At 39.2% G+C, this 14483-nt stretch overlaps 1 protein-coding gene across 1 annotated transcript; it reads right to left on the bottom strand.

Moving 5' to 3' along the window:
- Positions 1–228: 228 nt before the first annotated feature.
- On the bottom strand, positions 229–7001 carry LOC143288944 (histidine N-acetyltransferase-like). The gene is made up of 4 exons (XM_076597625.1): positions 6900–7001; positions 5413–5617; positions 4682–4915; positions 229–3913 (listed from the first exon to the last, which is right to left on the bottom strand). The coding sequence occupies exons 2-4, from the start codon at positions 5602–5604 to the stop codon at positions 3347–3349; spliced, it is 993 nt and encodes a 330-aa protein (XP_076453740.1). The 5' UTR covers positions 5605–5617; positions 6900–7001; the 3' UTR covers positions 229–3346.
- Positions 7002–14483: the final 7482 nt, after the last annotated feature.

Raw genomic sequence — 14483 nt, 5'->3', positions numbered from 1 at the left:
TTCGAAGGGTGTCACATCTGCACCAGTGCTCGAGCCAGTGAAGACAGTTGCATAAAGGTGTGTGTGTGTGTGTGTGTGTGTGTGTGAGAGAGAGAGAGAGAGAGAGAGAGAGAGAGAAAGAGAATGTGTGTGACGGTATGTAGAGACTCTGTGGTAATGTTTGCTTTGTCATGATGAACACGGATAAACGAAGAAAAAGATTTGTCATTTCTAAAATTTATTCTGCTATGTTGAAACACTGATTTATGCTGACTGACTAGATAGTAAAGGTTCACATCAAGGTTCAGCGAACTTTTCACGTGCTTACTAATATATGGAAAGTGGTGGGTGCTATCGATTGTTGAATGTTGTATTTTCCGAAAAAGACCACTTGAGCCAGTTCAGTGAAAATCATTTACACTGAATGTAAAACACAAAAACCTTTTAATGCAAAGTCACGATTTTAAAAAGTAATATTTAACTGAGAGAGGTCAATTCTGTCCACTTAAGAGTGTGTCAAGGCAAGGCAAAATGACACTTATTCAGCGTAAAAGATTATTTCCCATAATATAAATTCAGAGTAATATCTCATACATTTAGCTGCTCCAAAGAGATATATCCATCAATGTAATTTCCAAACTAAGTTAAATAATTTCGCATTTAGACAGAACTTGATAAGAACGACTGGTGGTAATCAGTATTCAGTATTTAATGTAAAGTGCCAAGTTTTCTGGATAAAAAATAGAAATGCAACAGGAAATTCATGACAGGGTTTAGGTTTCATGTCGGTCATCAGTCATTGATGGATCCAGTTTTAAATGACCCATCAGTGTGGATGCCATTGAACGTTTCATAAAATCAGTCATGCTAACAGGGCTTTTGATAAGTTCTGTTATTCTCTGGCATAAAATTCACAACTACAGTTCACAGAAGAATATGAATATAGTCTTTACAATAGTTGCTATGCATTTTGACATTGCTGCTTGCATATTGTGAGCCACAGTGAGATAGTGCCAATTTAGCTTTATAATTTCATGTTTAGAATTAAACATGTCTGCACATTACGCCCACGCTGACACGGTGCTTTAGGAAATCTTTTAGACATTTTGCAACTGTGAGGATTTGGATTTCCACAAAGCATGGGAAGTGCTTTCCCAAACCAATCGAATTAGACTAATGCAAGTAACAGTTACACTGTAGATCTGATGTATTTCAGCTGTGCTGCTCTGAATGTCTGTCTGTCGGTCTGTCTGTCTGTCTCTCTTGTGTAAATGTGGAAATTTGATAATATACAACCCACCTGGAAAACCACACAGCTTTCCTCATAGTATTACAACACAACCGCCGGAGTTTCTCACAATAAACGGGGACCCACAAATGATAATCAACTGAGCTAGTATTGTTCTCTGGAGGTGTTGCACTCTGTGTAATATGAGCTGATAGATAAACTGACATAAACAGCATCACCACCTGTCAATCATGGCCAAGGCAAATTTCACGTTGTCTTGATACATATATGCACTTTAGAATTCTGACACACTACAATAGGCTTGGAAAAAACACGACAACCTTTCTGTTAAAAGCATTAAGGACCAATGTCCTTAGTGTGTCTGCTGTTGGTGTTTGTGTTTGTGTGTGTGGAGGGGGCAAGGGGGGAGTGCGCATGCATGTATGAGGACTCACAATCACTTGTGTTCAAGAAAATTGTAGCTCTGCCCTAATCCGTTGGGATGATGACAACCTTGTTATCACTGGATAAAGACCGGATTATGGTTATCACGAGAAGAGCGACACCTGTAAATCGAATAAAGAAATAACACCTTCGTTTGATGCATTCAACAGTTTTAGAAATATTTCAAAACATACAATGACATAGAAAAATACATATAAATCAATTCTTCTGTCTCTATCCCCTCACAAAACAAAATTTCTGAACAAACGGAAGTTTTGCAAGTAAACTGATTCGTTTTGCTTTCTTGTGAAGATCTTCATGTTGCTCATTTAGATACTATTTAAGAATAAAATATCGTCACTTATCCGGAATACACAGAATCTTTCTACTCTTACAAAAGGTTGTGTATATTTCATTGTCCATTCAGCAATCTCAACTGGAAACAGATTTTTATTCTTATTGTCATAAGGTTTCTCCAGATGTACAACTGAGATGGTTTCAAACCAGGCTATTGCACAGACTACTACCAACTCAACAGATATCTGTTCTTGCATAGATTAACTGAGTTTCCTATTTGTACTATTCGTGAGGAAGATGAGCAGTCAATTGTTCACATGTTGTATGACTGCAATGTGGTCCACCGGTTTTGGACACAGTTGCAGCACACCTTCAAGGAGAGGTGCCAGCATTGCGGAAACTTTAAATTAGATGAGGAACTTGTCTTATTTGGTATAAAAGAAAATCTATAAACTGATAAAGCGATGGATCTGATTCTGCTTTTAGCTAAATTTTATATCCACAGATGTAAATTGCAAAATGTACAGCCAGCTATACAAGCTTTTATTGCTCTTCTAAAAACAAGATATTCTGAAGAACAGTACATAGCAAATATTAACAATTCAAGAAGACAGCTTGAGGAATGCTGGCACGTCTACCACCCTGTCATTAATTAATTTCTTTTTCTTTGTCCACTATAGTCTTTGCTGTGATCATATTCATCGTTTCCTGCTCCCTTACTGCTACCATGAAGTTGGTAAACAATATGTGTTTACCTATAGTACAATATGTGTTTACCAAACATTTGTTTGCATAAACCAAGCATGAAATGGAGAGTCAGACAATAGAGAGGTCCATCCAACGTGGTGTGTGTGTGTGTGTGTGTGTGTGTGTGTGTGGAGGGAGGGGGTGTTAGGTGTGGACAACTGATAGGAGAGCATGAGAAAAAGTGGAACATGGAATTAGGGAATATGAAGTGAAAACATACCTATCTATATATATTTATGTTGATGATATTGATTATGACAAAGCTTGTGTGTACCCGAAACTTATTTGTTTCAAAGTCTCCTTTATTTCGCTTTGTATGTGTGAATGTGTGTACTTATGTAAAATGGTACAAAAATGTGTTCATAAAAAAATACATATATATTTCATTGTCCAGCAGAATTGCTTAATATATTAACAAAAGCTAGGTGAAGTATGAAAAGTCTTTGAATGTATCTGCATGCCATATGAATCAAAGAGTAACAGGTTGTTCTGAGGGTATTCTTAGATTCCAGACCAGGTGTGTAAAGAAGACAGAAAGGAAAATAATGTTTCAAAATACTAAGTATTCCAACCCATTTCATCATAGTGACATTGAAAGGAGAGCTGACCTGCGAAAACCATCGTTCATGAAAAACATGTTTTCTGAAACACTCATTTCAAATCTGCTTCCAAGACAAAGAACGATTCCACTGGGATGACCATGAGTTGAATGGAAAACTGTGTTTGAAGAGTGGTTACAAGATCATGCAAATGACTTTCAGAAAACATCCTCATGGTCGCCGATTTCTCTTCCGCCACTTCTGTCAGTCGACGGAGATGCCAGACCAGATGATCACACAATTCTGCATCAGATCCAGTCCCAAAGATATGGACATCATACATTCTCCCTCTCTGACAAGGGTAATGACTCGCGCTAGACATCAACGTGACAGGGAAGTTGTTTCCCTTGCCAATGGACTCTGCACCAGCTGCGACAAAGACGCGATGTCTACAGCTGTTGAGGATGACGTCAGAGTTGGCAGCCATGACCCAGAAGGGTTCCGTGCTGAGCAGAATCCTTTGCTGAGGGAAGAGGTGGGAGAGGTGGGAGGGGGGCTGACTCAGCATGGAGTGGAGCTGCTGGTATGTCAGGGGCTGTGGTGGACACATGGAATGGACTGGTCCTTTAGACAGCTCTGTCCGGACCTGGTCCACTTCCATTGTCATCCATGTCACCTTCTGTAATAAAAGTCAGAGACAGAAATACGTGGACATTCGAAGAAATATCATCAGTGAAAAATACCTTATGTAATCGCGGTGGATATTATTTATTTGAGACAAAATCAATGATGTTATGACACGAATTGACCCATCACAAAAAGCAATCATTGCCCTCCAAAATGCACAGACGTGGACAAGAATTGTCCAGCTCACGAAATGTGTACATCGCCAGCCATGTGAATGATTCATCCCACCCCTCACTATCGCTATCGTCACTACAACTACTGCTGATTCTGTTGTTGCTTCTGCTGCTGCTGCTGCTGCTGTACCCAGGTAACAATCACTATTTTCATAATATATTCATATGTGACATAAAAATCATGGCTCAAGATGAGTGGATCTAAATATTTAGAACTATAGTCAGTCGCACAGACCAAAGCAACCAACAACAATATAAGTAAATGAATGAATAGATGAACAAATAATACCATATTGAGTTTGTTTTATCACACACACACACACACACACACACACACACACACACACACAGACACACACACACACACACACACACACATATATATATATATATACATACAACACACACACACACACACACACACACACACACAGATACATGCACACACATATCTATCTATCTATCTATCTATATACATGTACATATATATTTATGTGTGTGTGTGCGCGCGTGCGCGTGTGTATATTTGTATATGTATATAGATAAACATTGAAAAACTAGGCAGACATGCAAAGAGACAGACAGACCTTCTCCATGACAACGTTGTACTGTCTCAACAAGCTCTGACGCCTGTTCTCCATGTTGATGTTGTTCACAGTAAAGACATGAAGCGCAAGATTTTGTGACGTCACAACTTGTTTCAACACTTGCTTGTTAAAACGGCCGTACAGGCCATGACCTCTGTGGTCGTGATGAACTCTTCCTGCTGACGTCACCACAGTCTGACCACCGTCCACTATATTGGTGCTGAGGAACCCCACCTGTTTCAACAGACCCTGTTCCCTTTGTTTCTCCTCTACACCTTCAGTACGTTCACAACCACATTCCACAACTAAATCTCTCTCTCCATCTCTCTCTCTCCATCTATCTCTCGATCACTCTCTCTCCATCTCTCTCTCTTTCTCTCCATCTATCTCTCGATCACTCTCTCTCCATCTCTCTCTCGATCACTCTCTGTAAAAATTGTGTGTGTGTTTGTGTGCGTGTGATAGTGTGCGTCTGTGCTTGTGTGTGTGTGTGTGCGTGTATTTGTTTGTTTGTGTGTGTGTGTGTGTGTGTGTGTGTGCACGCGCGCACGAGTGCGTGTTGTGCGTATGTGCGCGCGTGTGTGTGTGTGTGTGTGTGCAACTCCCCCTTCTTCCGTTCAACATAAACTCAGTTGAAACCATGACGTTGAAAGCCCCCCACTCCACACCCCAGCAGTGGCACATGGAGAAGAAACAAAGAGAAGGATGCTGACCTGAGAAACCATACTCACCACTCTGCCTTGCTTCAGGTACACGTAACCCTTGACCCCTTGACCCTCAACCAGGGACCTGAAGGTGGCCGGCAGATAATCACGTCCCTGGTACCCTTCAGGCTCAATGTCAAGGACGGCTTGATAGTCTTCCACAGTGGCCTCCCTTAGCGTCTCGTCTTTCGGAAGGGTTTCCATGGATTGTGAGGTCATTTTGGAAAGACTTCTGGATAGATCATGTATGACATATTTTCCTAAATTTTGGACACTGTATGGTCACCTTTCATATTAAAACTTTTATCAAGTCCCTACATATAAAGTATGGCAAAGGATTCAAGCGTATAAGTGTGTTGAAAATTGATCTGTTAGACATGATTTATTTCACTGTGTACAAATAGGCAATGTTTCCCAGTTTAAATATTTCAATTTCAAGCTTTAAGTGTTAGTTGTTTTTGTTTCTTTTACTTAGTTGTGTAAACGAATGAATCTATATATGTAACTGTGTGCTGACTGGTATATTATAAAGGGGTTTGTAAAGAATTTTTTTTTTTTTTACTGAATTAAAGAGTATGAAGGTGAAAGGATAGAAAAAAATCTGTGGACAGGCCTAGGACATAAGGAGGCCAGTCACAAAGGGTTTTTCTATTGTTTTATTTTACAATATTAAAAGAAAGAAGACAAGAAAACAGTGCCTTTAAAAGACAAACACAAATGTCATAAGTACAACATGTCCGGAAGTGGATAGTAAGCAACAACATAACATAAATAATGCATATGTGTGAAGACCAAACAATGACAGAAAATGACATTCCTAATACATTTAAACAGTACAGTTACAGCAGTTGAAGCTAAGATAATTTGGTGAAAGTACACTGACAGTATAGATTAGGTAAAGCTTACACTGTGTCAAAATGACTCACATCAATCAATTATCATGTAGCACTATACTGGAGTACAAATATTACCATCTTAGATGAACAGACTATAAATAAGTAATATACTGGAGTAAGCCGTTTAGGAGAGAGCATGATAACTGAATTACAATTAACAGACTGTGATAAATATCAAACTGTTTTAACCAATAACTGATATTAATCCAACATTGTCTTGTAATCTCTGCAACAGAATACTACACACACATTTTAGAGGACAAAATAATATATTAATAATATAAAAGATAATAGAATCAGTGGCTTTGGTATCAAACACTGGCAAACTGAGAAACTAAATAGTAGTCAGTGCTCAATACAATGATTGGAAGAACTATCATGGCTTGACTCAGCTAGCTAATAAAGTTACTGGTTTCATCAAACATAAACACAGTAAACATGATCTGTGTTCAACATTTAAATCTTCTCTGCTCAACCTGACCATCAGTGAGAGCAAATGGTAAAGAACACGTCACCCTAGACTGTTCTAGAACAGTCAAATAAACTGTCCATGAGCAGAAACGTCTAGAAGTGAATCATGACGACATGATGATGACTTATGTCAAACAATAATAAAACCTGTGAGGCAGCTAGCTGTGTGCGACGACTGAGCGAGTGGACACAAGCACAACACCAGTGATTCTGACCAGCTGGAAGCCTAACAGCTTTCATTTCAAAGTCGAATTTGAGCAGCGTTACGCCACAGTTATCTCGACAGGTCAATGGTTGGACACCGTCACTGCAGTAAAACTGTCATCTGCTTCACAGCATGTGCTGTGAGTTGAACTATGCTGCTTTCAGTGTGTGTGTGTGTGTGTGTGTGTGTGTGTGTGTGTGTGTGTGTGTGTGTGTGTGTGTGTGTAAACACAACAGACATAATCTGGCAGTGATTGATACACAGATCTGGTTTTAAATTTTTTTTGAGCATTTGTTTAGAATGGGCTTTCTTTCAAATTTCGAAGGGAGTCACATCTGTACCAGTGCTCGAGCCAGTGAAGACAGTTGCAAAAAGGTGTCTTCTACAGCACTTGTGTGAAGCAGCCATCATGGCCAGCTGAGCAATTGGCTACATATAATAGCCCATGTTTCCTCTCTCTCTCTCTCTCTCTGTTTGTGTGTGTGTGTGTGTGTGTGTGTGTGTGCTCAATTTCATTTAATATATATCCACAAAAAATGATATCAGACGAGTGTGTGTGTGTGTGTGTGTGTGTGTGTGTGTGTGTGTGAGAGAGAGAGAGAGAGAGAGAGAGAGAGAGAGAGAGTATGTGTGTGGCAGTATGTAGAGACTCTGTGGTAATGTTTGCTGTGTCATGATGAATTAATTTTATTCTGCAATGTTGAAACACTGGTTAATGCTGACTGACTAGATAGTAAAGTTCACATCAAAGGTGCAGTAAATACAAAGGAAAAAGCAGAAACAAAAACAAAGCAGAATGTTCGATTCTTGAAGGAAAGGTAAAAGACCGCCTTCAAACTCATGATCCGTTTCACGTGCTTACTGAATAATATTAAAGAAAAGAAAAATAGACTGAACATAGCACATACATCAGTCTTATTATTGCTTTTTCTTTTTTTCAAATACATCAAAATTATCATCTCCCCTCCACCCCCCATCCCCCCGCCCCCCCGCCACCCAAGAAGAGACTTAAACACCTTGGTCTTTCCTAACACTGATCATCCCTTTTTTTTCTCCTTTCCTCTTTCTTTTTTGTTATAATGCAGTGTGACATGCGGTGGACAAGACAACAAGTCAGCTGATACGAAATTAAATCTGATTCATTTTTATACCCACTTCCAAATATACACATACACACGCACACACATACACACAAGTACGTGCACACATGCATAACGCCCATGCACACGCATACATATACACATATGCACACACACATACATCTGTGCGCACACACATACTCACACTCACACTCTCTCTCACACACACAAACACATGCACACACTCACACACACGTTTACAGACCTGTATACAAAATTACATCATACCACTTAACAATATTCATCCAGTCATTGCTTTGTTGAGTGTTTCATCTATATCTGAAAGGGTATCCAGTTTCACAGTTTTACCATTTTTCAATTTTGTCAAAATGTTTCCTTTGGAAGACCACGCTGCTAAAACCACCGAGTGTTGTTTCGCTCTGGAAAGCAGTCTGTATTTGGTCAAAGTCAGATCCTCCGACACAGATATGCCAGTTTGTTTTAAGTTTCTCCTGTTCTTCAGTACGGAGCTCCTGACTTGTCTGGAGAAGAAGCAGGCCAGGAAGGGGCATGGTCTGGTTCCACCGGGCTTCCCTGAGCTGTGTGCAATTTCTGGGTCATCAGGCAACACAGCAACACCCAGTTTCTCAGAGAATATGTTCACACACTTGTTTGCACAATCTGCCACAGTCTTCTCTTCCCCCCATTGCACCTCTTTCACTCCGCACACCCTCATGTTCCAGTTTCTGCTGTGTTGTTCTTGGCCATTGACAACGGAACGTAGACTGTTGGCCTCTTTCTGCTGTGTTGTTCTTGGTCATTGACAACGGAACGTAGACTGTTGGCCTCCTGCTGTGTTGTTCTTGGTCATTGACAACGGAACGTAGACTGTTGGCCTCCTGCTGCTGTGTTGTTCTTGGTCATTGACAACGGAACGTAGACTGCTGACCTGCTGTGTTGTTCTTGGTCATTGACAACGGAACGTAGACTGTTGGCCTCCTGCTGTGTTGTTCTTGGTCATTGACAACGGAACGTAGACTGCTGACCTGCTGCTGTGTTGTTCTTGGTCATTGACAACGGAACGTAGACTGTTGGCCTCCTGCTGTGTTGTTCTTGGTCATTGACAACGGAACGTAGACTGTTGGCCTCCTGCTGCTGTGTTGTTCTTGGTCATTGACAACGGAACGTAGACTGTTGGCCTCCTGCTGCTGTGTTGTTCTTGGTCATTGACAACGGAACGTAGACTGCTGACCTGCTGCTGTGTTGTTCTTGGTCATTGACAACGGAACGTAGACTGTTGGCCTCCTGCTGTGTTGTTCTTGGTCATTGACAACGGAACGTAGACTGTTGGCCTCCTGCTGTGTTGTTCTTGGTCATTGACAACGGAACGTAGACTGTTGGCCTGCTGCTGTGTTGTTCTTGGCCATTGACAACGGAACGTAGACTGTTGGCCTCCTGCTGTGTTGTTCTTGGTCATTGACAACGGAACGTAGACTGTTGGCCTCCTGCTGTGTTGTTCTTGGTCATTGACAACGGAACGTAGACTGTTGGCCTGCTGCTGTGTTGTTCTTGGTCATTGACAACGGAACGTAGACTGTTGGCCTCCTGCTGTGTTATTCTTGGTCATTGACAACGGAACGTAGACTGTTGGCCTCTTTCTGCTGTGTTGTTCTTGGTCATTGACAACGGAACGTAGACTGCTGACCTGCTGTGTTGTTCTTGGCCATAAAAATATCCACAGAATCAGTCGGAATTCACAGTTAAAAATTGTAAACCATGCGAGTTAATACCCTTGAACTGATCACGATGAAAGGAAAAAATTTCCAATCTTAACTTTTCTCAAAATGAAGTCCTTTTCACTTCTTTCGACGTTTAGAAGTACTTGTACTTGGCTCTACATGTCATTAGTTTAACAAAATACTAAATTTTCATATCACGTATAAAACTAGAATGAACATAAAAGAGAAATTGAATCGACCGTGTCGTACTACATTCCCGGCGGGTGTAACTAAACTTGTACACCTATCTATATCTAGTGAAAACGGCTAAATGTTGCAGTGTGATTGCAGCGATAGCCATTAAAAATAATTTTTGGATTGTCCTTAAATATTTTTTTGAATGGCCAAGATACACCAGAATAATATGATTTAAACAGCGTTCTCACTGTGAATATCGCCCTTTAAAAAAGTATGTTCAAATATTAAATCTTAGAACGTCAGTTAAGGAGCCACGATAGTGTAGTGGGTAAGGCAGTTTCTTCTCACCCGAACACGCGGGGTTCGAGTCTGGTTAGGACTTTTTTTTCTTTCTTTTTTTTTTCTTTTTTTAAACGCGAAGCTTTATAATAACAAATACAGAACACATTTAAACGATTACATTTAAAAAAAAAAAGTGTATCACAAGTGAGTCTTGAAGCCCTTGCCTCTCTTGTTTGTCACAAGTTATTGTTCTTCATGGCCAAGCCAATGAAATCAGCTACATTTTTACGTTGTCACGTTTTATAATTATGTTTTCTCCAGCGCTAGACAGGCATGTCAAATCTACTTCAGCATTTCTTTTGTGTGAGTGTGATTTGGTAAAAAAAAATCTTTAATTAATGAGACAGGACGAATTAGAGCGTTTAATATGCAAACGATTGAATGATAACTTGAGCAGGAACAAGCTTGAGCTTTTATCGTGCCTTATCGCAATACATACGATTAACAAATGCGATGGCGAAAGATACACTGATGTCAGTCGACAAAACAATTTCAGTGCAAGGTCAAAATATACTAAACTGAAAAGTATAATGCATGTAATTCTGCAAAAAAAGGCAAAAGCCTGTTTTTAAGTTTGGTGATGCATGTTTGGATTTTGTCAATTCTGTTAGATATATTGGCATCGAATTATAAAAAACGAACCTTTTGTACAGCTAAAAATAGTTTTATGGACAGGCTTAAAGAGCTATGTTTTCGTTACTTCAGTCAGCCAGAAATCAAGAAGTTTATCTTGACATATTGTTCTGGACATGTATCAGTCTATGATTGTTCCTATTTTAATGTAAGGTAAGAACAAAATATAGGGTTATAAAAATGTAGATATACCTGAAAAATTATAATTGAAATTTTGGAATGATTGTTCAAACTGAACAGGAATACTGTGACTCAAATGGTGTATGGAGGAACTGGTATTTATCCAATTAATGCATTAGTGAAAATGAGACTGAATCAATTTTGGACCAGCTTAGTTTTATCAAACGTGGAAAAATATTTTGGAAAAATGCTTGACATTACTTGAATTACATCGAAATGGTATTTGTTCTTCAAATGAATGAGTAACAAGAGACACAGTTTCATAGAAACAGGGTATGACTGTGTTTGGGATGCTCAGTCTTTCTTAGAGAGTGAATCTTTCTGTAAGAATGTCATTGCTTTCAGAGATAATTTTGAAAATGTGTGGAAACATGCTCTAGTGGCACATGATAAATGTTTATTCTACCGAAATTTCAAATGTGAATTTGGTAGAGAAAAATATGTCAAATGCCTTGATAATTACGTTATTAGCTTCTTCAAATTTCGAAGTAGTAATCATAAGTAATCATAAATAGAAACAGGGAGACGCAAAGGCATACCCCGAGAGGTACTGCTGTTTAATATTTGTAACATGTCTGTGATTGGGAGGATTTCCATTCTATTGTGCATTTTGGGGGCGGGGGTCGGGGGTGGGGGATTCTGGGCGTATAATATATATTTTGTAGTAATCTTCCACACTCCAGTAGGAGTGGAAGGGTAATTAAAACTTGAAACTTGAAGAGACAGACGCAAAGAGAGAGAGAGAGAGAGAGAGAGAGAGAGAGAGAGAGAGAGAGAGACAGACAGACAGACAGACAGACAGACAGACAGACAGAGAGGGAGAGAGAGGAAGAAAGTGGGGAAACAGATGGGTTTTTGTGCATCATCCACGTAGCATTATACAAACACATGGGAAATGGAACAGATGGGTTTTTGTGCATCATCCACGTAGCATTATACAAACACATGGGAAATGGGGGAACAGATGGGTTTTGTGCATCATCCACGTAGCATTGTACAAACACATGGGAAATGGAACAGATGGGTTTTTGTGCATCATCCACGTAGCATTGTACAAACACATGGGAAATGGAACAGATGGGTTTTTGTGCATCATCCACGTAGCATTATACACACACATGGGAAATGGGAGGCGGAGGGGGTGGGGGGACATGGGATCGGTACAGGGGTGGGGAAAGTGGTACAATCGTTTTAAGCAGTGGCACAGCAGTTATTGTTATATGAGTGTGTTTGCTGGCAATCTTTAAAAAAACAGGACACACACACACACACACACACACACACACACACACACACACGGTGAATAAACAAACAAAAAGTCGACGGGAAAGTTTTGTGTGAGAGAGAGACCTTAAAAAAGGAAATCCATTTTATCAAAAATAAATTACAATGGTTGCAAATCAGAAAAAAATTCAACGGATTTTGTCAGGAAATGTGATTTTATTATCAATGGTAATAAACACTGATATTATGGGTAGCTTTTTTCCACAATGTAAAAGATAGCACAGAGCACATATTTTGGAGTTTGCGTGCATGTAAGCATTTCTGGGTTCAACATATGTGGGAATGCAATAAATTGTTCATTTACAAAATTATTTACAAATGATGAAATACAACAGTTTTAGTACACTCTAGAAATGTCAGAACTTTCTCAAAGCAGTCATGATATACAAAAGTACATTGTATGTACAAATCGCAATTCTGCCATGTTCCATTACTGTACCATGAATTGAAATCTTCAAAGAATCAACTGAGGCATTACAGTTGATGAATAAGCCAAATAATGAACAACGTGGAGGAACGTTCAGCAATAAAACCTTTGATGTATAGATAATATGTGTGATGATATGACAATGCGTTTGTGTGAATGTGTGCATTACCACATATATGTTCTCATGGATATTCAGGTCTTCTATCTCTAATCCATGACAGAATACAATTTCTAAAGAAACGGAAGGTTTGCCAGTTAATTGCTTTTTTTTTCTTTCTTGTCAAGGTCTCTTTGTTCGGCCATCCACGGCACATCACCTGAGCAAGTGTTTGAAAGGCATGCATGTTTTAGCTGTCTCAATCAGAATCTCACTAAACAGTTCTGTACTTCAATCCATAGTTTCATGGGATAATATGACATCCCAATAACTTTTATTCTTATCGGTAAAATTGTAACTTCTTGTATTTACATATCGTCCTTTCAAATAAAGTTTTTTTGTTTGTTTTTTTCCCCGTAAGTGAACATTTGATAGAAACACAAAGAATGGTGTGGCCACGGTACATGGCTAATAAAACATCTGCACACTGAATGATCCGTGGACTTTTAGGCTGTAATAAAATCTAACAAGAGGCAAAGCTTTCAAGACTCACTTGTGCTTCGTGCTTTATCCAGTAAAGGAATCATGAGGAGAAAAAAAAAGTGATAAAAACTCGTTAAAAAGTGTTCTGTTTTAAACATGATATATAAAACAAGCTTGGGGGAAAAAAGAAGAAGAAGCAGAAGAAACAACAACAAACAACAACAACAAAACAACAACAACAACAACAAAAACAAAAAAACAAGAGAGGCAAGGCCTTCAAGACTCACTTGTGATACACTTAAATAAAAAATCTAATCGTTAAAATGTATTCTGAATTTGTTATTATAAAGCTTCGGGTTAAAAAAAAAAAAAAAAAAAAAAAAAAAAAGCCCTGAAGGCAGATTGGAACCCTGTGTGTTCGGGTGAGAAGAAACTGTCTCAGTATACTCAATACACTATCGTGGCTCCTTAACTGACGTTCAAAAATTTAACATTTAAACATGCTTTTTTAAGGGCGATAAATCGATTGGTATTCGCGGTGAGAACCTGTTTCAATCATATTATTCTGGTATATCTTGGGCATTCAACAAATCTTTAAGGGCAATTAAGAATTCTTTTTAAGTCCGCGGTAAAGGAGACGTGGCTATCGCTGCAACATTTAGCAGTTTTCTCTGGATCTAGATAGATGTACAAGTTTAGTTACACCCACCGGGAATGTACGAACTGACTGTTGATATTTTTATGGCAGTTTGGGGCATAATCCAGTAAGTGATGAGGCGTTCACAAATCTTTCTCTGAATGAATATTTAACAGTCTCCTTTTCCAACTTTCCATCACATGTTAACGTGTATTGTCGATTGAATATAGGATTGAATGGGCAGGTCAACTACTTGAAACAAAATGGCGTCCTTTGCGTTTGCGAGGAATATGAGCACGCGCTTTGAATATGTATAAATCTGTGTACGCAACTGATTTTTGCCCATGACCTTCAGGGCTCAGCCAATAGATCTATAAAGTCCACTCGTAGCATTGATTTTAGTATTTTCCGAAAGAGACCACTTGGGCGAATGAACATAGTGAAAGCC

This window comes from Babylonia areolata, chromosome 13 (assembly GCF_041734735.1).
Source record: "Babylonia areolata isolate BAREFJ2019XMU chromosome 13, ASM4173473v1, whole genome shotgun sequence".
Lineage (NCBI taxonomy): Eukaryota > Metazoa > Mollusca > Gastropoda > Neogastropoda > Buccinidae > Babylonia > Babylonia areolata.
Note: the sequence above shows the minus strand (reverse complement) of the source record. Positions and strands in the feature narration are given on the sequence as shown.